Source organism: Haemaphysalis longicornis, unplaced genomic scaffold, assembly GCF_048455015.1.
Source record: "Haemaphysalis longicornis isolate Haplotype H1 unplaced genomic scaffold, Haemaphysalis longicornis Haplotype H1 scaffold_10, whole genome shotgun sequence".
Taxonomy (NCBI): domain Eukaryota; kingdom Metazoa; phylum Arthropoda; class Arachnida; order Ixodida; family Ixodidae; genus Haemaphysalis; species Haemaphysalis longicornis.
Genome location: NW_027526204.1, coordinates 72,219,567 through 72,242,314, shown reverse-complemented (window position 1 = coordinate 72,242,314; position 22,748 = coordinate 72,219,567). Strand labels below are relative to the sequence as shown.

The following is a 22,748-nucleotide window of genomic DNA, read 5'->3' as shown; positions in this document are numbered from 1 at the left end:
ATTCTTCCCCTCGGGGAAATGCGGGGAATTTTTTTGTGCGAGAAGTCCAAGGCAACGCTATGTATCAATGTAGGTCGAAATCGACGCAATCCACGTGATACTTGTCGGCTGCGAATACGAAAAGTTATGAAGATGTCGCCCTGTGCCGCTCACGCTAGAGGGTGCGGTGCGTAGGGTAGCGTTGATTGATTTTAGCTTACGCCATAAGTACGTAATTCTCTATCCAGGCTTCTATTGGACAACAAGGACGTCATACTGGCCGGGAAGAAGCAGGCAAGGGTGTTCGTGCCGCTATGCGGGAAAGCGCACTGTCTCAAGTGGTGAGTGGGCGCCGTTTCCCGCGGTGGATAAGGCGCGATTTGTCCTGCTCTCCTCTCAGTTTCAGCACTGTATACATACACGAGTAAGCATCAGCTACTTACATGCATTACAGAAGCAGGCCAACCCTGGTTGCTAATTATAATTTGTGTAGGCCGTTAGGCAAACTTTCTATATTAAAATAACATCTCTACGGGCAGGTATGCCCAAGATACTGAAGGAAAGCTTCTACCAAACAAACGTACCTCCAGAACATCAGCCATTTTTTTACAAATTCCTCAGGACACTTATACTTGAATGCGAATACGTTATGGCTTGCACTGACGTTTTATTCCTTCTGCACTTACACGTACACACGCACACAAACACACACGCACACACACAATGTGAAACACACTCTCTCTCTCTTTCTTCTTGCATACGCACATATGCGCTTACACACCCTTACGAACACACACGAGTAATCAATCCATATTAATCGACATGAATGATATTATCTGTAAATGATATTCAATTTGGTGCGCACGACGAAGAAACCATCAGTTTGATGATACTGGTGACGATTAGCAGACTCATGAATTTTTAAGGTGCTATTGTATGTGCACCTGTAATGTTGTCACACCCTTTTATAGTTCGAAAACAAAACGAACCGAACTTATATTAAGTAGTAAAACGCTAATCCCTGTTCTCAGCGACTTCAGGAGACATCAAAAGCTTAGACAAGTAAGCGAAAAATCCGGATTTGGGTAACCGCAACACGGCGGGGCTTTGCAAAGGTGTTGGTTGCCTCCTGTTCAATGTAAAACAATATACATGCGAAAAATATTGACATAGCGATATATTTAGCACAGTGCTCTTGGATTTATTATAAAATTTCTTAGTTTCGTGACGGGCTGTCGAGGCTGCTCGCTTGGTTTCGAAGCTAATACCAATGCGTTTCCCGAACTCATTCACTCGCCGAATGCCATTCGCCTCTAATGTCCCTCGGTATTGTCGTGCAGCACCAAACTAATGACATCACATCAACAGCTAATTCATTGCGTACGCGTGCAGACGTATGTGTGTGGGTGCTTGTGTACACGTGTGTGTGAGTCTATATGCTTGTTTGGGCCTGTGTGTGTGTGTGTGTGTGTGTGTGTGTGTGTGTGTGTGTGTGTGTGTGTGTGTGTGTGTGTGTGTGTGTGTGTGTGTGTGTGTGTGTGTGTGTGTGTGTGTGTGTGTGTGTGTGTGTGTGTGTGTGTGTGTGTGCGTGCGTGCGTGCGTGCGTGCGTGCGCGCGCAAGTGTACGTGTGTTTGTGTACACGTGTGTGTAAATGTGTGCAAGTGTACGAAGGAGTGTACGGGCGTGTGTTTCTGTGTGCGTGTGTGTGAGTACGTGTAGGTGTGTGTACGTATGTGTGTACAGGTGCATGCCAGGCAGGAAAGAGCAAAGGCCGTGCGTCTTCCCATGAGCAGCACGTGTGTGTGCGGGGCCAGGCCTGTCAGAGAGGCGACATTTTTTTAAAAGTGTTCGTGCGAGGCAACAGGAATCTGGTGTTTACGAGTTCAGTAGTTCACGTTTCAGTAGTTCAGGTTGTTTAGCTCTTACGTTATGTTGTCGAGGATTGCTTTCGAAAAGAAACTAAGCATGAATTACGTTTGCGCGTAATATAGCTGTGTACTCAAGTGGTGCAGGACAGGAGTGTTGGAGGTCAATGGGAGAGGCGGATGATAATGATGATGATGATGATGACGATGTAAAATAACGCATGTCCTGCTCTGAGAAAAGCCTTGCTTATGCATACTTACCTCCCAGCATCCCCATCTGCCCCGTTATCATCATCACTTTCCGCTCTACAATAACCGTAAGCGATTAGTGAGGTCGCGTTCCTCCTTGTGTGAGATAGGAAATAGGCAGCACAATAGAATTACGAGCCACTATCGTACTTGAGGATAAGAATTCATCTCTCCCAGAGGGGACAGTCGCAGTCTAATATGCCCGAGGGACGTGTGTCTTTAACCTTAAACAACGCACATCTACTACCGGTCACAATCAGACAAGGCGCCGGTGTCTTCTGCTGAACCCAGAAGTAGTCGTTCTGCACGTCACTCCTGTTTTGTAACGGCTTCTTCTTTTCTCTATCCCGGTTCGAACGACAAGGTTCATGGACATGGGCCACAGCGTGGTCGGCGTGGAGTTCGTCGAGGACATCGTGCGCGAATATTTCTCCGAGAACGACCTCCAGATGGAAGAGACCACGTGTCCGGCGGTCAATTGCAAGGTCTTACAGGTACGCACACGCTCGTCGGAAAACGCACCTTCTAGGCTGCTTAGAAAATTTGTCGGGAGTAAGCGAATTTGGTTACTTATGCAGCCCGGTAGTAAGCAAGAAATTGGGCGTGAATTAGCTGTATAATGACGAAGCAAGCGGCAGAGGATACCAGCATTCTTTCATGGTGCGTAAAGTCTCTATTAATTCCTGACAAATCCTGCACCTCGGAAGTCGAATGTATCGGGGCGGTGTACAGTCGCTTTTTCTAACACTGCACCGGAGCAGTCCTATCTTCCCTCCATATGACCTCCAGTCTGCCTAGCGACCGAAAGGCATTCGCCGATTATCCGACAAATTTTAAAGTTTCAAATGTTCCCAAAAAAGGAGGGCATGCTCCTGGACATTTCTTTTTTTTTTTTTTGTTTACACCAGGTGATTTTTAAATTTCCTCAACGGTACATAACTCGCACTTCCGTCACGCAATTCATCAGACAAATATGGTGATAGGCTGCCGTCTGCACTTAAACGAACCTGAAGCATACCGAACCTCCGTAGTTCACGAACCCTTTTACATTAAAAAATCATGACTTCAATTTTGACTTCATGTAGCGCAAAAAACGATGGAGGCGACGGGCACGAGCGCTAACTTCGAACTGAGCTTGAGTGAAACAATGCCTGAATTTGAACACGGAAGAAGGACATTATCGTAAACAAAAAAATAACAGAAAAGCCATCATGAAATGTGCACACAAAATTATTCGCACAACCTTGTTAAGTAGACAAAAGGCAGCACGAGGTGGCACTAAGGTGGCACCCACCCCTCTTTTAGATAGCCAATCTCCTTATCAGACAAGGCCGCGGATGGTGTGGACACGCAACGGTCCTCCAGGCGTGCTAATTCGCCCGCCTCAATTATTTTCCTAGTCTTCTGGCTGGCGTGTCGAGCAATGTTAAGTTTTTTACGCTACACGAAGTCGTGGATTACCGTTACCAGCTAGCCCAAACCCAAACTCTGCAAAGTTGAATTTCGTATTTCCCGGGCTCGGGCGCAGGCAGCTACGATGTGGAACGAGATACATGTAACTCAAAGCCACAAAGAACGAACGGCAAGTTGTGTTTAGCAGTTGTCCAAAAGAAGACCAGAATCTGGATATTGTTTAGTGCAAAACCAAAGCATACTTTGTCACATGTGCCACGACAGTGCTGGCACATCACCATGGGGAGATTCAGTGCCGCCACCTGACGTCGTTCGGTACACGCACTGCGTTCTTTGCTTTGATACACGCGCGCGACTCACCATGAACCTAGCGATGTCGTCAGGTCGCTGCTTCGACGCAGGCTGCAATTGCATCGGGATCCTTTGTGTGTACTTGTGGCTCGGACCAAAATCTCGTCAACATTTACTTTACAACAACTATTGTGCGTACGTTTTATGTGTGCTTCTGTGTCTCTTAGTGTTGGCGTTCGTCCTTGCGTGCTGCCCTGTTTGAGCCGTTTCCACCCTTTTAAATGCAGAGCATTTCAGTAACTCACGATGTCACCCGCATTGACGTCCGTCGTAGTCCGCACCGTGGCTGTCCGCACCCCTCCCCCTAACTATATAAAAAAATACTATCCGGCGCCTGGTTTCGATCCCTCGACCCTGCGGGCGGAACGCAACGTACATGGTGCTCTACCCACTGCGCCACAAAGCCGACACAGAATGGGAGGCTACGAACGCGCCTTATATCCTTGACTCATTCAAACTACGTCAAGAAGCTGCTGATACAACGCATTCACTACCACCAACTCCCCAAATACTAAACGTTAACGCAATACACCCACCCCCTATGCCACGCATTTACTCGAGTCCCCCTCCCGGGAGATGGGCCCAATTTTTTTATTTCATATAGAGTATCAAGCTAAGCTTTCTGCTCGGCTGACCTCTCCTTATGAAGTTCTCTCTCTCTCTCTCTCTCTCTCTCTCTCTCTCTCTCTCTCTCTCTCTCTCTCTTGCACGTCCCTCAAGCATTATCACCCTGTCCACACATTACAACTTAAATCACCGGACCCCCCAGTATAAAGGTACCGTGTCTAGCGTCGCAGATGCCACAAAATATCACCAATACAACTATTTCCGTACCGCAAACGTGCGTCACTATAAAAAATTTAGTGCCCTTCCACTCTGTGAAGAAGGAAGACCGCCGAATCTGGACGCAGTCTTCGGAGTGCACGAAAAAAACTTTGTCTTTGTAATTTACTATTTAGCATACTTCCTAGCAAATTAGCTGAATGAATTTTGGAAGGACTCGAGTTATACCCGAGCGCACAAAGATAGGGCTGTCTGTTTCCATCCCGTATCGTAGGCATCTTGCTGTCCGTGTGGCACACCAAACCACTGCACTCGACGAAAAAGGACGCCAGGTCGGCCGTTTGACGTCCAAGTTTAAACCTCCCCCAGCACAACGGCCATGTCATCAGTGAAGACCTAAAGCCTAAATCTGCGCGTGCACGCCCACCACATTTCCATTCCCCACCCTTGCACGCATAAGCCGGCAACCGGTGATGTGCGCATTTCTAAAGTGAAAGACCATGGCGGAAGTGTCGCTCTGAAAGCCATTCAAGCTAAACAAGAAATATTGGCTCACGTGGGCGATCCAAGCGGGCAAGTTGCTGTTCATCCTGGAGGGATTTGCCGCTACTCTACGAGCTCGAACTTGCGGCGGCAACGGCGACGGCGGCGATTTTTTGTGGTTTTCGCGCCATTCACGCTTCTGTGCGCTCCGACGCTCCTTCAATTCCCGCTCTTCTTCATCCGAGCAAATGACGCGTCCGTCCCATAGCGAATTAAAACATGGAAGGACTTGAGCTTTATTCTATTGGCCAAACATGTCCGTTTCCTCCAATCGCATAGTACGCATCTTACTGACAGTGTAACACACCGACACAAACACAAAGCTCTCGCCCACGCAGGACAGCTGATAGGTCGCATTGAGCCGTGACACTTCCATGTTTAAATCTCCCACCTGCACGAAGGGCGTGCCGTCGGTGTGGGCATGAATCCTAGTTGCGTGTGCACTCCCCCTCCTTCCATCCCCCAAAACCATGCACGCATAAACCGACAACCAGTGATTAGCGTGTGCTTAGGCGCGAAATACACCGGCGAAAATGTCGTTCGGAAAGCCTTTCAATCTTAAGAACACTTATGTGCTCACTCTGGCGTGCCAACCGGGCGCTCTACATCCGGGAGGAATTCGCAAATGCTGTACGAGGTGGAATTTTTGCAGCAACGGTGGGGGCTAAACGTTCAGCGGCAGCGGCTACGTCGTTTTGACGCCCATTCGCGCTTTTGTTGACTATCCGCAACCATCTGGTAACGGCGCTACTGCTGTTATCAGCCGCATGAGCAACTTTTGAAAGATGCATCGTTGGGGGCGAGGGGTGTTACAGTCGCGAAAAGTGGTCGCCGGTGGCGACGAGGAGCATCGAAGCGGCGCCGAGTAAATCGGCTTCACCGGAACGAAAACTGAGGGAGAGGGGGTGATACATATGCTGCTTCGCACCAAAATGAATGTAGGGGGAAACAGGCGTAATCACTCAGTTTCCACGGCACTTTATTAGCAAACATCTCCCCTGGCCATGCCGACTCATAGGAACCGATATTAGCATTGGAGATCTACGCACATCCCTCAGCTTTGAAATTTTCCAAATCCGGCGCTCCGACGCTCTTCCGACGCTCCCGACGCTGCTGACGCTTCCTACGCTCTTGGCGTGGACACGGCGCAGCTCCCTAGTGATAAATGTGGATAAAACAACGGCAGTGCTTTTTCGGCCGAAAAACAAGCTGGCTGTCTCACCAAAGGTGTACCTTGGCAGAGACATAATCCAGGTGGTGGACAGTACATTTTTCTCATATATGACCTGGGACTCTCAGGCCGAACAAATCTATAAGAAAATATGTAAAACTGTGGGTGTCATCAATAAATGTACGCATATCTTACCTGAACGAATTAAACTGTTAATATATAATTCACTACTTTTACCGCAACTCACGTATGCACACTTGGTCTGGGGAACGACAACCAACAAGAACTTTAACCAGCTTTTCCTAGTCCAAAAAAAGTTGCAAGGATAATAGCGAATGCGCCATATAATTTACACACGCCTGAACTCTTCAAGAAGTTTAAAATAATCAAAAGTTAGCAATTACTACGAATACCAGTTGGCACAGTCATACCTTGCAGCTATAAAAAATAACAACCGCTTTTACGAGGGCCTAGCGAAGTTAAAGAAAAATATTACAGCATACAACACACGCAATACAGACATATGGTACACTCCTACACCCCACAACAACTACGACCGTCAATCCTTAACTTTCACTTTACCCAGACTGCTGAAAAACTTTACAAGTAACTCAATTGAGATCGGTAAACTCTCTAAATCGGCTTTGATAGCATATTTTTTTGTAACGCGTGTTATATATCTGTTGTATTTTTGTTGTTATAAATACCTGTAACATGCACCTGTTGAATTCATTTTGCTGTTTCTGTTGCCCTGCTAACCATGACTGTTAAGCACATTTTGTTACGTTTTACTTGACACGTGTTTCAAGTTTTTTTTTTTTTTCTCTGCTGTATCTTTTAATGTGTTCGACCCGTTGCTGTCAATCACATGGTGGGCAGCCGGCCCTGTCAAGCTTCTCTGTGCAGCTTTTTGTGGCTGCTCCTTCCCCTGTACCCACCTGTAAGGCAAATCAAGTTGATTAGATTGATTGATTGATTGATTGATTGATTGATTGATTGATTGATTGAAATAATTAGTACTGTTAACTTATCCATAGTGTTTCCTGTGTCACCCGCACACATAGCTAAAACCCTTTGGAGTCACCGCAGAACAGCCAATGCTAAGGCGCCTTAGGCAATGCAAGGAAGGGGGCGCACCTGCGTAATTACGAGAAGCAAATGCAAAGATTCACACTCGAGTTCAACATACAAAATAAGGTGATGCAGTTTCTTGCATGACCATGACCTCAAAGCGTACGTAAGGCGTGTTTCATCGGCACATTCGGTTTCAATTTGAAACTGCTTCTTAGTGCTGGGCACAGTCTCCTGTAGGCAGCTGAGACAGACACTTTAGGCGAACTAGTGAGCGCTGAGAAGTACATTTCTTCTAAACTCCTGTCTTTTTTTTCCAACGCTACCGAACATTACGCTTACAAGGCCAATTTAAAGGTAGCTCATGGCTTACGACCTTTATTAAGATCCTTATGTTAAGAGAATTTCTTTTGGAATGTTTTCTTCAGGAATAAGGCTCTTCACAGGTACAGCACTGAACCAGTTATCCTTAATGGAATCATTGCTTTTTAGCGTTACTTCTGGTGGGCACTGGGCAGGAAAAGCACCTGTGCCATTGGGAACACAGATTACCCCTGAAGTTTTGCCTACGCACATTACTAACGTCGCGCTGACATTTCAGAACCCAGGAAAAGCAGCCTAAATATTAGGTCTCCTGTGAAACGGCAGTGCATATTGAGAGAGGACTTCAAGCTATGGTTGTCGAGATTATGTTCCTACTTTTTTTTTCACGCTTGTTTTCTGCCTGCTGCACTATAAGAAGATGGCATGAAAATTCATCGTGTTTTCTATTTCAACGCATCAGGAAAGAGCAACGACCAAATTATGTCAGCCGTTTCTCGGCCAACAATCCCCCTTGTGCATACTGCCGTAGCTCATTGAGGGCATCACCATCATTATTATCATCATCATCATCACGGTATCCCAGGTAGGCCTAAATCATGTATCGCTTCATATTAAAGGTTCCCGCCACGTGTTCAAGTGTAAAGCAACTATTTTCGATCGCACTTCTGTTGATTGCTGCTTTGTTTCTTAAGCCAGTCCCACACTGCTCCCCCTTGGTTTTTCTGGTAGGCCCGTAGTCTGCCGTTGTTCTTGCTCTACTTCTCGCTGCTTAGCGACCATTAGGGAGGAGTGAAAAAACCGTGGTTGAAGGGTGAAAGAGAGAGAGGGAGAGATAGAGCTTTATAAATATTGAATAGGCTAGTCTGGCAAAGACGCCATGGTTTGTTACAGGTGATTTAAAGGAACTTCCGAGAATGAGGGAAAATATGACGGTGATGACGATGATCCGCAAGCTTATAATGAGCCATTTATTGGGTATCAGCCGCCGGCTTTATGTTTGCAGAAGCTTGGTATACCTTTTCGTGATGTACGAGTACCGTGGCCATGGCCATGGCCCAATCGGCTTTCCCGCAAAACGATAGCTGTTTTGTGGAGGTTTCGACAATGTTTCTCCCCATGTTAGATGATATCCCCACGCGCCCCACAAGTGCATAAAAGCACATAACAAGCTTCAAAATTCACGCCGTTGCTCCCCCGACCTATGGCCACGTACCCGCTTATGACCCGTGCCAATGTGGGCGACTGGTCAAAGTGGCAACGCCGTTCTCTTGTGAGGAAATCTTGCACATCACCTAATGTCAAGAAAACTGCCCTCGACGCATTCCAGTGCTAAGGGTTGCAAAGAGAGAGAATCTTGTAATAGGAACGCCAACTCAATTGGCTTGCTCACTGTTCCTGCACTTGCTTGCGCTCTTGCTCCCTCCAAAGGGAGCAAGCTTATACGCTGTGTCTTTTACGCTCGTGTCTAATTTTCATGTCACATATGCTCGACGGCTTTCTCAGTGAAAAATTGAAAGGAATTTTCTCAATATAATAACGCACATCACGTTTTCGGGTATGGTCTTCGTGTGGCGTTCACCGCGGTGTCGTGAAACCGACAGCTTTGCAACCCTCCTTTCGTAGACTGGGCTGGGTACAACTGCGTTTCACGTTGCTGATTAAGTGAATTGTATTTGTATGTCTTTCCTACGCAGACTCCAGACCGCAGGCTACGAGTTTTCATTTGCAGCATCTACAAATTCAAAAGGTAAGGGATGCTAAAAGTATACGTTGTTTTGCTTTACCGCTGAGGTTGATCTCGCGATGCTTGTTTACCTCGATAGAGAGGAAAAACCGTGAACTGTGGTTCACTTGAAAACGCTTGGTATGTTTCAGACAAAACGGACAATCAAGAAAAAAATTACCAGGTGGCTTAACGAACGTAAGGATCCTTCAACAAAAATTGTCATATCATACATCAGCATTATGGTTATAATAAATTATCGTAAGACAGCCAGTGACGTAATTGTTTTCCTCGGGCAAACGTTTCTTTTACCTGTTCTCCTGTCTTCACTACAACATAAGTTAGCTTGCCATGAAGCACTCTTTAAGGGCACGCTAAAGCAACATACCTTGGGTTCACCTCATTGATTGCGACGCCAAATTATTATTATTGTAACGTTTACATAAACGTCCATTGTTTAGGTTAGATTATAACGAAAACATGCAAAGGATTGGATACTTACCAGTCACGTTTCCTGCACTGTCCTTGTTAGGTCACAGGGACAAGTTCATGTGACTGGCGACCGCCGACAAAAACATATACCTGGGTCCACCCGTCTGCATAGCTACCTTTTCCTTTTAAGTGCAGAGCACTTTATGGGCTCGCCTTGTCGTCGTAGCTCGCTAACGGTCGATGTCAAGCGACTGCCGAAATCAGGCATGGCAGCGAGATAAGGGACCCAAGTAGAGCCTGGTGTACCGTCGTCAGGGGGTCACGCTGAGGCTTCGAAAACGACGTGGTTTGAATAGTCATAACCGTTCGAACCTCGTGAACCGCTGGCGCTTGCCATACATCTCCCCGTTGCTTAGCGCCAAGAAAGCTGCAGGTACATTTCAGGCAAAATATGCGTAATTAACCGGCAGCGCCCGCGTTCATTTAGCTAGGAACGGTCGTTGGGTTGGTTTTTACGATAGTGAAGCGAAAAAAGCGGCCGCGCAAGAAAAAAATGGTGTGTTCGAAATGGCGCAGAACGTCTCCATCCCCGCAAGAAAAAAAAAACGGTGCGTGCGAAATGCCGCAAAAAGGCTCCAGCCACGAAAAAAAATGGCGCGTTTGATATGACGCAGGAAGTCTCCAGCCTCGCAAGAAAAACTTGCGCGTTCGAAATGACGCTAAACAGCTCCAGCATACGAAATTAAAGCGAGCACAAAAAGAACGGAACTCCCGTTGGCGCAGCTTCAGGGAGGGGGCGCGCGAGCACTGCGAAGGCGGGAAATTTGAATTGCATAAGAGAGGAGTGAGTGGGTGGCGATAAGCGGGCTGGGTGGTAGCAGTGAGCGGATAACGGCGCCACCACCAATTATGGCGAATCACTGCTCTGCACTTCCGACAGCTTTCACATTGTTTTCTTTGCTAGAGCCCCGGGATTTCGGGGGGAGGGGGGAGGAGGGGAGGGTTGCTCAAGTTTATCAACAACAACAAACCTGATTGTGCGATTGTCGTGTTTACTGAAGTTTCGTGCAATCGCGCAGCTTGAAACCCAGCACCGAGATAACCGACTGTTTTACTTATTTTAGTACCTTCCAATACCGTCACCACGCACCTTGTGAAACGAGAATTTTTACAGTGTTCCCATTTTTGTGACCTTTGGTGAAAAGAGTGTTCTTGGGGACGGTAGTGTACTTGAAAGATCTTTTACTACCTACTTTTTTTTTTCAAATAAAACGGGGACTTGGGCTCTCCCCGTTGTCTCATTTTGCATACAAGCTTCTGAATTCTTGCCCAAACATTCAGAAGATTGATTGATTGATTGATTGATTGATTGATTGATTGATTGATTGATTGATTGATTGATTGATTGATTGATTGATTGATTGATTGATTGATTGATTGATTGATTGATTGATTGATTGATTGATTGATTGATTGATTGATTGATTGATTGATTGATTGATTGATTGATTGATTGATTGCGACTTTAACGCGCCGACGCTGCACAGGCGATGAGGCGTGCCATAGTGGAGGGCTCCTAATTAATTATGACCGCCTGGGGATCTTTAACGTGCAATGAAATCTCGAACACACAGGCGTCTTTACTCAAACACGCGGAAGAGCCGACATCCTTCTTAGACACCGACCATTTTAAAAGCAATGTTTCTAAAGAACCGCCTGAATAAACCACAGGTAACTAACATTCTGAGCGAACACTGAGAAAACAAGCCAAAACTGTGAATATTCGGGGGAATGCGGGAGTCATTCTCGTGTACATCGGTAAAACGCGGTGGCTCAGTGGCTAAGGCGTTGTGCAGCTGAGCCCAAGGACGCACTCTCGATCCCGGCTGCAATGTCTGCGTTTTAGATGAATGCAAAAACCGAAAACGCCTGTTTCTTGAGATTTCAGCGCACGTTGAAGATCCCCAGTTGGTCGAAATTAATCTGGAGCTCTTCACTACGGTGTGCCTCACAGTCCAAGTGAAACTTAGGCGCGTGAAACGTAAAAATTAATTAAAAGGTATTTGAACACATAAAGTGATACGAAGAACGATGATTCCAAATTTAACGGACGCTCTATTCTTGAGTGCAGAGTTACCAATTAAAATGTCTATATAAATTTTCTGTGTTCTTGAGGAAGGGACGGAAATAGTGTGTCGAGGTATATAAAATGGTTTCAATCTTCCTCCAGGGAGTGCGCCGGGCTCTTTGACATCGTGTGGGACAGGTCAGGATTCACAGCCATCAGAGACGTTGACAGAGCACGGTAGGTATCCTTAACACACACGTACTTTTAAAAGAGGCTAAAACTTTTTTTACGTAAGTTGTAAGAGGCTCAGGGTGCAGTTGCTGGTGGAAGGCCTCTACGAATACTGGCTTTCCCACGTGACTTAAAACCGGGCGTATGCGAAAGCTTACATTTGGACCTTTCACAAAATCTTCACCGAGAGAGATGATTTTATATTCGCTTAGCATCCCCGAAAAACATTGTACTGGCTAACAATGTTTCGATCATTCCAGTGGAAAGCGGGATTTATTGCACTTCGGTTATATAAACAATCAATTCGCGTAAAATTCCCAAGAGCTCCACCAACTGATTAATGAATTGAAGAACACTTATAGCCATAAAATTGACCTAGTTTTGGTTTTGAGTGTACGTAAGAACTACTTGGGATGCTCTTTGTAATACACTTCATGGGAGTTCTTTTTCTCCTCGCAATTTCGCCTAAAATGAAACTACCCAATCGCCCCCTCCTACCGATAAGCATGTTCCCACCGGAATCCATTCTCACAACTCACCGTAATCAGCTTCCCGTTTGTGCGACGTACGTGCGCGTGCGTAACAGGCATTTTTATCAAACAGTACGATGTACCCTACGACAAATCGTTGTCAAGATGATTACGCTCTTCTTGCAGGGGTTTTGCACTAGAGTGTAAGAAAGATAAACGTCGCGCTGCAGTCCTTCAGCCATCATTGAAATGCGCAGAGGTGTCTGATCTTGCTTGACCGAGCTTGTGACTTGGCTTTTCGGGGCTCAGCACTTGCACCGGCGTCGACGTCAATCTGTGGCCTGGCGTCTACTGCAGGCTTCTGCATTTCGCAATCCTGCAGCAGTCAAACCCATTTATCCCGAACTTTACACAGACCACTGCAAGTGGTGTACACAACCAGTCACGTTCACTCACAGGACTTGGGCTAGCGATTCCCAGCCACGAACTCTACGAGCCCGTTCAACCTTTCGTACTGCGGAGCAGTGCGAGTCCTTTTAGATGCGAAGCAGCTTATGGTCGAGCCTCTTCCCTCTTCCGTCGTGAGGGCGCCGTTGTGCTGCGTCACCACCCCCACTGCGCATGCCTGGCCAGGCACCGCTGATGATGATTGTGGCAGGATGTCCCTAGGGATTGGCCAACCAAAAAATTCATCACGAGATAGCTTCGCGTTCAACCACCGTCGTCATCTTCCCGTAGGGGAACCCTGAGTACCACACCCCCACTGCGCATGTCTGGCCACGCACCGCTGAGGATGATTGTGGCAGGATGATACCCCTAGGGTTTGGCCAACCAAAGTATCCATCACGAGATAGCTTCGCGTTCAACCAGCGTCTTCATCTTCCCGTAGGGGAACCTCGAGTAGAATGCCAGGCATTCCTCCTCTACTCTCCAACCTTCCTCCTCTCCTCTCCGAAGCTCCTCTTGTCTCCGGGATTGCGCAACGAATGGCAACACCTGCGGCTCCGCACGCGATAATGCGAAGCAGCTTAGGGTTAGAGACGCGACGGTAGCCGCTGCATACTCCGCTGGGGGCGCCACTGTAGCTCCGTGGTATAAATGACGCGCGCGCGCGCGCGCTCCGCTCTCCTCATTCTCCTCCCGCAACGCCGCGATTGAACTGAAAACTAATGGGAACTTGACTCGACCCCATGGCTGCTTCGCATACTACTCAGGGTTCCCCTGCGGGAAGATGGTGAAATTTCTTTTTTTGTTTTGCTTGAACTCCGAAACAGAGCTCGAAGTCGTCCGACCGGCCGTAGATACCGCTCGCGCCAAAGAATTGCAGGACGCCGTCTGAGAGGGAGGAATTGCGGAAGACTCCCCACTTTCCCTTCCTCTTTTCTCCCTGCTTTGGGCAGCTTAATAAGGCGAAGCTTTCCAAGTCTCACTGGTGGCGTCGTTCGTCCGCCTAAAAATGCAATGCAGGAACGCCAACTTTACGCAATGAGCTTCACAAAACGATGATGATGATAAGCGAAGACCCGTCAAGCGCCTCAAGAAAAGAAACGCTTCCCGTGGGCGGGATTCGAACCTGGGTCCCTCGCATTTTAAAGCCGACGTCTATCCGACTGCACCATTTCTTTTTTTTTTTTAATGCATGGAAATTTTAGAAAAGCTCGGACAAGACAATTAACACAACGTAAGCACTAATAGACAGCAAAGGGTAAGGACATCAGTCTAACAAAGATCGGCACCATTTCAAAACTCAGGAAAGCTAATGCACGCATCTAATAGACGCAGCCATTCCGGTGGATCACTCTGCGCAGCATAAACGCCGCCAGTTGCCGAAAAATGCACTTGGTCGGCCTAAGGGGTTCCGCATGCCGATCACAAGCAAAACAATACTAGGAGAACAAAAACTTCATATGGCACACGATTAACGTCTTCAAATGGCAAGAAGCGAATAGTGTACGGGGTGATGTCAATGTTCTTTTTAGTGTCCGTAGCAAAACGTCCCAGAAGAACACAGCAGCCCGGCACAAAGCAAAAAAATTATCAATTGTTTCAGGTTGATTACATAAGCGACAGTTGTATGACCAAGGAATAGGCATTCGCTTTTCGCGCAGCCATGCCTTAACTGGGAGTGCGGAAGAATGAAGCTTGAAGAAAAACATTTTCGTATTTGCCGGAATACACACACTCATTGCACGTTTTAGAACATTGCTTTTCTCGTTGCCTACGTAAGGCTGGCGATAAATAGGCACCTGGAATAGAGTTTCAAATAGAGTGCTCATCATTGTTTTCCTTGACATGCTGAGCAGATATTCCAAGGAAAACCACGCGGTAAGAATGTTAAAAGATTCCACGACCTCCTTGAGAAATTCCCATGGAGGCTTCACGACAACATCAGCAGCTTTGTTTTTCGTCAATCTTTTTCTTAGGTAAATAGAAACTTTATTAGCCACGGGATAATGGCGACAAATCTTTTTCCTAGGGTGCCTGGCAACACGCCACTCCCGCTACGATGCTGAGTGTGCTCTTTGCCGGGGCAAAAAACACAACCACAGGGGGAATAACAAACGACAAAAGCAACACTGGCATTGACAGAAAACTCCAAAAGTTTTTATATTCTTGACTATTGTTCGCAGAACGGTCACAAAAATACCAGTTTTAGCCCACAGTGTTAACAAATACTCTAAAGATCATTATATAAAACAAAAAGTCACATTGACATACCAAGCACTCCTTAAGTTGTTGGGATTGCTTTGAGCCTCCCTGTCTGTCAGTAAAGGTCTTACAGCAACATTGCTGCATTGTTGTTTTGGATGACCGTCCTGTTAATAATTGAATTTTTGTACCCCGCTTACCCAGTGCTCCCCCTAGACTGCAAGGTGTTATAAGTAAATAAGCAGGCGTCGGTGTCCAATTGCCGAGCGTGCGCTGTCGTAATATCACAACGAGTTTTTTCCTCACGTCTTTTACTTATTCTCTCTGTTACCATGACTCGAGACTTACCCGCAATCATACAACACCCAACGAACAGGACATCTAGCTTTTAGCAGGACCGTGGTTGGCTACCCGCCTAATTGCTACCTCTGTAATTAACGTGCTCGAATTACTCATGTAGGCCGCAGTACATGTTTGTAACCCACATTCTTAATTCGAAGACCGCAGAGCATTTCCCAGTAGATTAAGTTCTTTCGAAACAAATCTAAACGCACTCCCTCCCTACTCAGCCGTCCTCACATATACTCCACCATTCCTTTATCCCTACCCGGATGCCCACACTTCAGGAACTCTAAAGATACTCCCCCCCCCCCCCCCCCTCCGCCACATGGCAGTGCCACGCTCGGCTTTCTCTCTGCCATCATGCGCTCGGACACCCAGACCCAGAGCGCCCTGGTCGACAGGACTAGGGCCTCCCTTCTACCCTTCAGCGGCTCAAGCATGCCTAGGCCTTGCCCTGAATAAAACGTCTCTCTCTCTCTCTCTCTCTCTCTCTCTCTCTCTCTCTCTCTCTCTCTCTCTCTCTCTCTCTCTCTCTCTCTCTCTCTCTCTCTCTCTCTCTCTCTCTCTCTCTCTCTCTCTCTCTCACTCACTCTCACTCTCTCTCTTTCTCTCTCTCTCTCTCCAACTAGCCCCACCTTTAGTCGGCTTGAATAATAAAAAAAGCTTGTAGTGGCATTGGAGGTGTGCCCTTGCCTGGCATTTGGGAAGCCCCGGGTTCGAATCCCACCAGGACCCTAATTTAACCCGTTTTCTTAACTCAGGCACTTCATGCATACAGGAGCTCCGCAGAAAATCGTCGTGTCATTTCAAACATTCTCCGCACTGTTCCCCATTATTTGAACCATGCTACGGCGTCGAATTTTCGACTGACCAAGTCAGCTAATACTTTCACCATTGAAGATAAACGTTTTTTGGCTCTTACCCGGAGTTTGGCGTACGTCGTTGTTCTTTCACATGGCAAGTCATGGAATCATTTCTAACAATGGTTCCTCATCATCATAAGGTAACTTTATTCAATGCTTCCGGGAATAATAGAAGTGTTTGGACCGACAGCCAAGGGATGTTGTCCGGTTCAATTCAGAAATGTATTATTGGATTGCAAAACAAAGCAAACCGCAGCAAAGCGAAGTATAAGAATAACGTAACCACAGTAAACTGTACATGCTGATTATACAAGTAAAACATTTTGCATCTGTTGAAATTTTCTTGCAGGTTTTGTCGCAATTAGTATTGCATCGATTTAGTATAATAAGTTCCATACTTTCGCACCAAATCACTCAGTCAACCTTTAAACGTGCACATTTTTACAAACGGGAAGGCTCAAATCTCCGTTCGTAGCCCGTCTTGTCGTACGACCCGGTAAAGAAAACAAAGTTAAAGGTACGAGAGAGTTAAAAGTTACTACGCTGTTGACTAAAGGGGCAAATTCGTAGTCACGGGAAGATGTAAATGATAGCACGCGAAGTTCGCCAAATAATGTGCTACTTGGGTGGTCAAAGGAAAAATATCTTACCATTCTTTGCGCTCGTCTTGGTAGTCTTGGTGCGAGTTAAATAACTCGCATATGTTACCCCCTCCCCCCCCCCCCGTTTCCTCGCAGTAACTTATATGGTGGTGTAATAATAAAAAGTATAGGCAATGAAGAATGTTAAATGGGAAGTGTTGACGGGCCTTTGTTAGTGTTACGTAATAGGGGTCCGCAAGGGCATTTCAGAGGTCCGCCAAGGTCTTCCCGAAACTTTGCCCCCAATTCTTTCCTCCTCTCTGACAAATCTTATGATGATGATGCTGATTTCTATTGGCTTCCCCTTTGTATCGGGGTGATGACATGTCATCGTACCAAAAAAGACTAATATACCTATGTTTTAGACTCTTGGCTCAATACTAGGTACGCTGCTTAGGGCAGGCACAAAAAGCTTATTAGGCACAAAATACTTTTTTTTCTGTTACAGGCGGTAACTGTCTTAGGCAATATTTTTTTCTCTGCTTTTCGTCCAACAGCATTCTAATCTTCTTTTCGTCCCCTCGACAGCCTTGAAGTTAACTTCCTCTGCGATACCCTTAAATCCTAGCGCTTCTGGAATATTCCCTTCGTGTAGATTTGGATGGATACTCTCACATTCTAACACTATGCGCCGCATAGTTTTTGTTTCTTTTCCGCAGACCACACATACCCCACCATTTTGTGAATACTTCCCCAGAAAGCTTTTAGTTCGCAGGCAACCTGCTCTAGCCTCAAAAAGCAAAGCGCTGCCCTATGAATCATCGTAGAAATTTTCCTTTCTGATGTTCAATTTCTCGGCCCTGTATATGGCATGCAATCAGTGGCTTCGCTGCATGACTCGTGCCTTTAATTTGTCCGCGTAGCAGATGTTCTAAGGTTGGCATTTTGCACAATCCACCAGCCATGCAGAAAAGCCAGACACACGGAACGCCGCAAACAGGTTACGTGACCTTTTGCTGCAAGAGCAAATTGCCTGACAATATGGCACGCACCAGCATAAACGTTAGATACAAATGGCGGGCATTGAATAAGCACGTGGGCAACTTTTGCTGAAAGTGCAAATTGTGTAACATTTTAGCAAGAATCAACATCATTTATCACGGGTTCCCCATCACGTTTGCCAGGCGGAAATAGGTCCCCGCCATACTCATAGTCGGGAATTTAGAACCGTGACCTGCGCCTACGCATATCATCTGCTTACCCTATACATTCAAAAGTTCATTCGCAGGGTGAAGGGTCACTACGGGTGCGTGATAAGCGAAAAGGCACCTGTCCACGCCTGGGTAGAAAGCTTTGGCATTATAAGTGAGTTCAGCAGAGTCTTCGTATCACAGGACCGAAGCGCCTATGAGTTAAAACAACTGCTTAGCCGAGTCGCCTCACGCATTGCATAAGCATGTGTACCAACGTAAACCTAAACATCGATAAAGTTAAGCACAAACATCATAATGACCTTCACGCATATTATAACGTTTTCTTTGGATCAGAAATTGTTTATTGCGTGTTGAGATGCCTTTCCAATGTCAGCGAAAATCTTTCCTCCCGTACAACGTGCGGGGACGGATCGTTGTTCTGGTTGAAGCCGACACTTAATGCGCCCGCGCGCCCTCTTTCCAGGTACGCCGCCGTGCTGAAGTCACTCCTCGCTCCCGGTTTCTCGTACGGCATGTGGACTCTCATCTACGACGCCCCCTGGTATAAACGTACGTGCGACACCCGCCGCCTACCTTCCATAACGAGCTTTTACCGGGCCTCCGCATTCTTTCAATTAAACAGTGCTGGGGGTTTTGGCTTTTGCGCTGTCGGTGTCATACAGTTTCATACAATAATACTATGGTCTTTGTCATCCTTCGGGATTCGCGATGTGTAGTCGTGCTCTATCGGATCTCGCAGCAGTCCCGCCACTCCTCGGGTTGTCTGCGTCTCCGCTCGTCGTCTCCTGAAGTCACGGTACTAAAACACCGTGACACTCGCTTTGCAACGTCTCGCACTAGAACGTAACGCGTACTAAAAGAACGCACCGGGACATTCGTTTTCCAACGCCTCGCGCTAGAACGCCCAGTGCTTCAAGGACACGTGACTTTTGCAGCTAAGCTGTATACCTCGACCAGAACTCGGCACGACCTATACGTCTTCGAAGCGCAGGAACCTCATCAACACCATCAGCATCAGGACGAGGGGAAAGAACCGAAGAAATACATTATGCATATTGAGAGGGATTAGCTGCGCGATTGCTGATTGTATATAATAAATGTACATATTATATACTTGAAATAAAACCGTCTTTTGTCTCTCACTGCCAATTCGCAGCGATTTTGCTGTGGGAAACACGGGCGCACACTAAATGCTTCGCCTTTCTCCAGGTTTCACATTAATGGAGATGGCCCGTTTTTTTTTAGTTTACGTGCATTGGTAGATGTGGCCGCACGTTGACTAGGCGGGCAGCTTGTACATCTTCGTTTCTGAAGCGCGGGAATCAATTTGATTTAAATTGTTGAGGTGATTAGTTTTCACCTCTAAAGACCTACGACAAAACCTAACCTACGTAATGTCCTACAGGGACGTTCTATGTAAGACGTTTTAAGCCGAGACGACCGAATTCATTCCTGCCGTTCTGCTCTGCGAAAACATGCACGGCAATTGACACTGGCTCCGAGGAAAAGACTCAAGAAATTTCCTCCTCATCTCGGAACAAGTAAACTCACCGTTTCATTGACAAAAACAATCTTAGTAATGAGGGAACCAAAGTGGCGTATTCTGATTTCAGAAACCAATTCAATGCTTTCACCGGTTTTTCCCTTTCTTTGCAGTCAACCCACGAAGTGCCGATGAGACTGCCCTGCGGAAGCATTATGGTAAATTTCTTTCTCTGTCGTGCTTGTATTAAGGTATAAAAATAAAGCAATAAACACTATAGCATTTCCGCACAAAGCCCCTAAGGCCGGTAGTTCGTATAGTACAGAATCCATCATTATTAAAGGGAAAGTGCAAGTTTGCAGCAGCTTTGCCCTGCCAGTGACCTTTGCCAACGGCCCTGGCGTTACGAAGCAATACTGACAAGTCCTTGACCATAACCTGCTTATCAAACGGGCAGTGCATGCTTTAAACAGCATGGCGTACCCAACTATGGTGGGTTAAATTCCAAGGACAAGTCACAAATCACGTTCCTGTAATATTTACCTCTAATCTATAAAAAATTTATACAAACCCCTGAAAGCATAAAAAGTATCAACATGCATGTAGATTTTTGGGTATGCCAGCAGGTCCAAAACAGCCAAGACCAGCTTCCATTGAAAACGTTTGTGAAGCATACCGGCGTGCGCCCTCAATAGCTCCCTCTTGCGCTTGCTTAATTTCCGCAAACTCACCACGTCGTTCTCTTAATGCTCATTCGTTCACCTGTGGGTACTCATACTTAGAAAATAAATTCACGATGACTGAACTTCCATTTTTATTGCTCTCTCACAAAGCTACGGTATAATTAAAAATCAATTGAAAACCTTGTTGGGGACACTTAAATTTCCTACAAAGGAAGCACCGGGAAGACTGTACTACTACTAATCGCTGTATTGAGGCCTCCGCTCCTGCCATTCAGCAGTATATTAAGCGGGTGTAACTAACAAGACAATATATTGCCCTGTGAACCCATTACGCACCCGCATAGAACCGTCAAGATCATTGTTATCATTATCAGAAAGAATATCGTCATCAGCATAAATTGTTCCCTTAATCCTTAGTTCACAGCAGTTTTTCCCAAATGATTTCTAACTCGCAATCAATCAACAGCCTAGTCATTTTCTTTATCACTGCATGCCACAAAATCAAAGGGCAGCTTTAATGGAACATTATTTTGCAAGGAGCACCGTAGTGGAGGGATGAATTACAACCACCTGAGGATCTCAATGTGCACAAAATCTGGCACAACCTCGACAACGTCAGAAACAGGGCCGGAAATCGAGCCGCCGCTTCGTTCCTACACCCTAATATCCCAGTTTCATCCCTTTGCCCAGTTTTATGCCTCTCCCTATCTCTCTGCATTTTGTTTTTCGTTACTATCCAAACAATTCAATACCATCCACCATCCATCACGTGGAACTCCTGGTTGTTGTCTTACTCTAGACGTTACACGCCCTACACGTCATACCTCGTGCGCAATCCTAATCTTCCGTTCGTCATATTTTTGCTAGTGTTCGTCTCTTGAACGCAATTCTGGAAAATGCAACTGAAAGCAATTTACTAAAACGTGTCGTCAAAGTTTCCCGCTGTGACTACCGCAGGAGACGTCGCAAAGGTCACCCTAGTCGACAGCTACGTCGTGGAGCAGGAGGAGTTCCTGAAAGGCGGCGGACCGGTTACTTATTGCATATGGCATCTGACCGCATGACCAAGGCGACCCGGACGACCCTCGCGTTGCAGTCGCCCTTCCTACAGCCCTTTGGTTGCACCGTTGTTATGGTATAAATACATAACAGAACAAGGCGCAGTGCATCACTCGGTGTCTTTACTTCCTGTCGTTCATTTTCAACTAGTGCTTGCATTTTAGATGCGAAGCATCTCATGCTCGGGGCTGTGTCCCTCCCTCCCTCGTTGTTTTTGTCCACCGTCCGCACTCTACTGCGCATGCGCGTCTCTTCAGTCCCGTCAGCGTTTGGGCTGACGTCAGCGCAGTCTACTATAAAAAGAAATAGGCGGCGGTCGGTATCGATCCCACGACTTTTTGGCCGTGACGAGAGGTACGTGGCGCTCTTCCCACTGCGCTACAAACTGAGACGAGAGCATGTGCTACGAACCCGCCTTATGTCCTTCACTCATTCACACTACGTCAAAAAGCTACTGATACAACGAAGGCACGCGAAGCTGAACGTCAATGGAAACGACGAACTGAAAACTAATAGGAACTTCAGTCGACCCCATGGCTGCTTTGCATACTACTCAGGGTTTCCCTACGGGAAGATGGTGTAATTTTTTCAACGGTTGTTGCTACGTAGAGCTGAATTAATACTGAAACGAAACTCACCAGTGAAAACACGCTACACAAGAGGAGAGAAAAGGCGCTAGGACAGCCACTAGTCTTACAACTGTAAGACCAGTGACTTCTTGTTGCAAGATCAGTGACTGTCCTTGGGTCTTGTCTACTTTCCTCTGTAGGGTGTTTTCACTGGCGTGTTTCCTGAGCAACATGAACCAACAGGCCCAGACTTGCACTTTACTCAATGTTGAAAATTATCTGTAAAGTTCATTGATCTAATTTTGTAGAGTTATCTGGGGAAAACTCCTCGCGTGGAAGAGCTGCAACTACATTTTAAAAAATGCACCTCATGAAGCTCACGTCTTTACTGAAAGGGCGAACTCTAAATGTTGTTATTCAAGCCACTGTCGTTGGACCTTTCCATCCCCCATTGTTTTAAGACGATCGACACTTGTAGCTAAAGAACCACGTGACGCTTTGACTCCCACCTTGCATGAGTTCCTTTTTATGGATTGTCACGATGGCACCCGGAATTACAAATAAATCCAGGCTGCCACTGCAAGCCCACAGGTCGTTTACTCTAGAACATATCTTAAACCTGTACCAAACT

At 46.5% G+C, this 22,748-nt stretch overlaps 1 protein-coding gene across 1 annotated transcript; it reads left to right on the top strand.

The window, feature by feature from the left end:
• The first annotated feature begins 230 nt into the window (after positions 1-230).
• Positions 231-21,629, top strand: LOC144158748 (putative thiopurine S-methyltransferase). The gene is made up of 7 exons (XM_077689840.1): positions 231-320; positions 2,459-2,588; positions 9,445-9,497; positions 12,136-12,210; positions 18,787-18,872; positions 19,980-20,024; positions 21,447-21,629. The coding sequence occupies exons 2-7, from the start codon at positions 2,463-2,465 to the stop codon at positions 21,551-21,553; spliced, it is 492 nt and encodes a 163-aa protein (XP_077545966.1). The 5' UTR covers positions 231-320; positions 2,459-2,462; the 3' UTR covers positions 21,554-21,629.
• The last annotated feature ends 1,119 nt before the right edge of the window (positions 21,630-22,748 follow it).

Bases quoted from the DNA above. Each gene is read 5' to 3' on its own strand.
- LOC144158748 (XM_077689840.1), top strand. From the start codon at position 2,463: ATGGACATGGGCCACAGCGTGGTCGGCGTGGAGTTCGTCGAGGACATC. The intron at 2,589-9,444 runs GTACGCACACGC...TTTCCTACGCAG, and splicing joins TCAATTGCAAGGTCTTACAG to ACTCCAGACCGCAGGCTACG. The intron at 20,025-21,446 runs GTAAATTTCTTT...TGACTACCGCAG, and splicing joins TGCCCTGCGGAAGCATTATG to GAGACGTCGCAAAGGTCACC.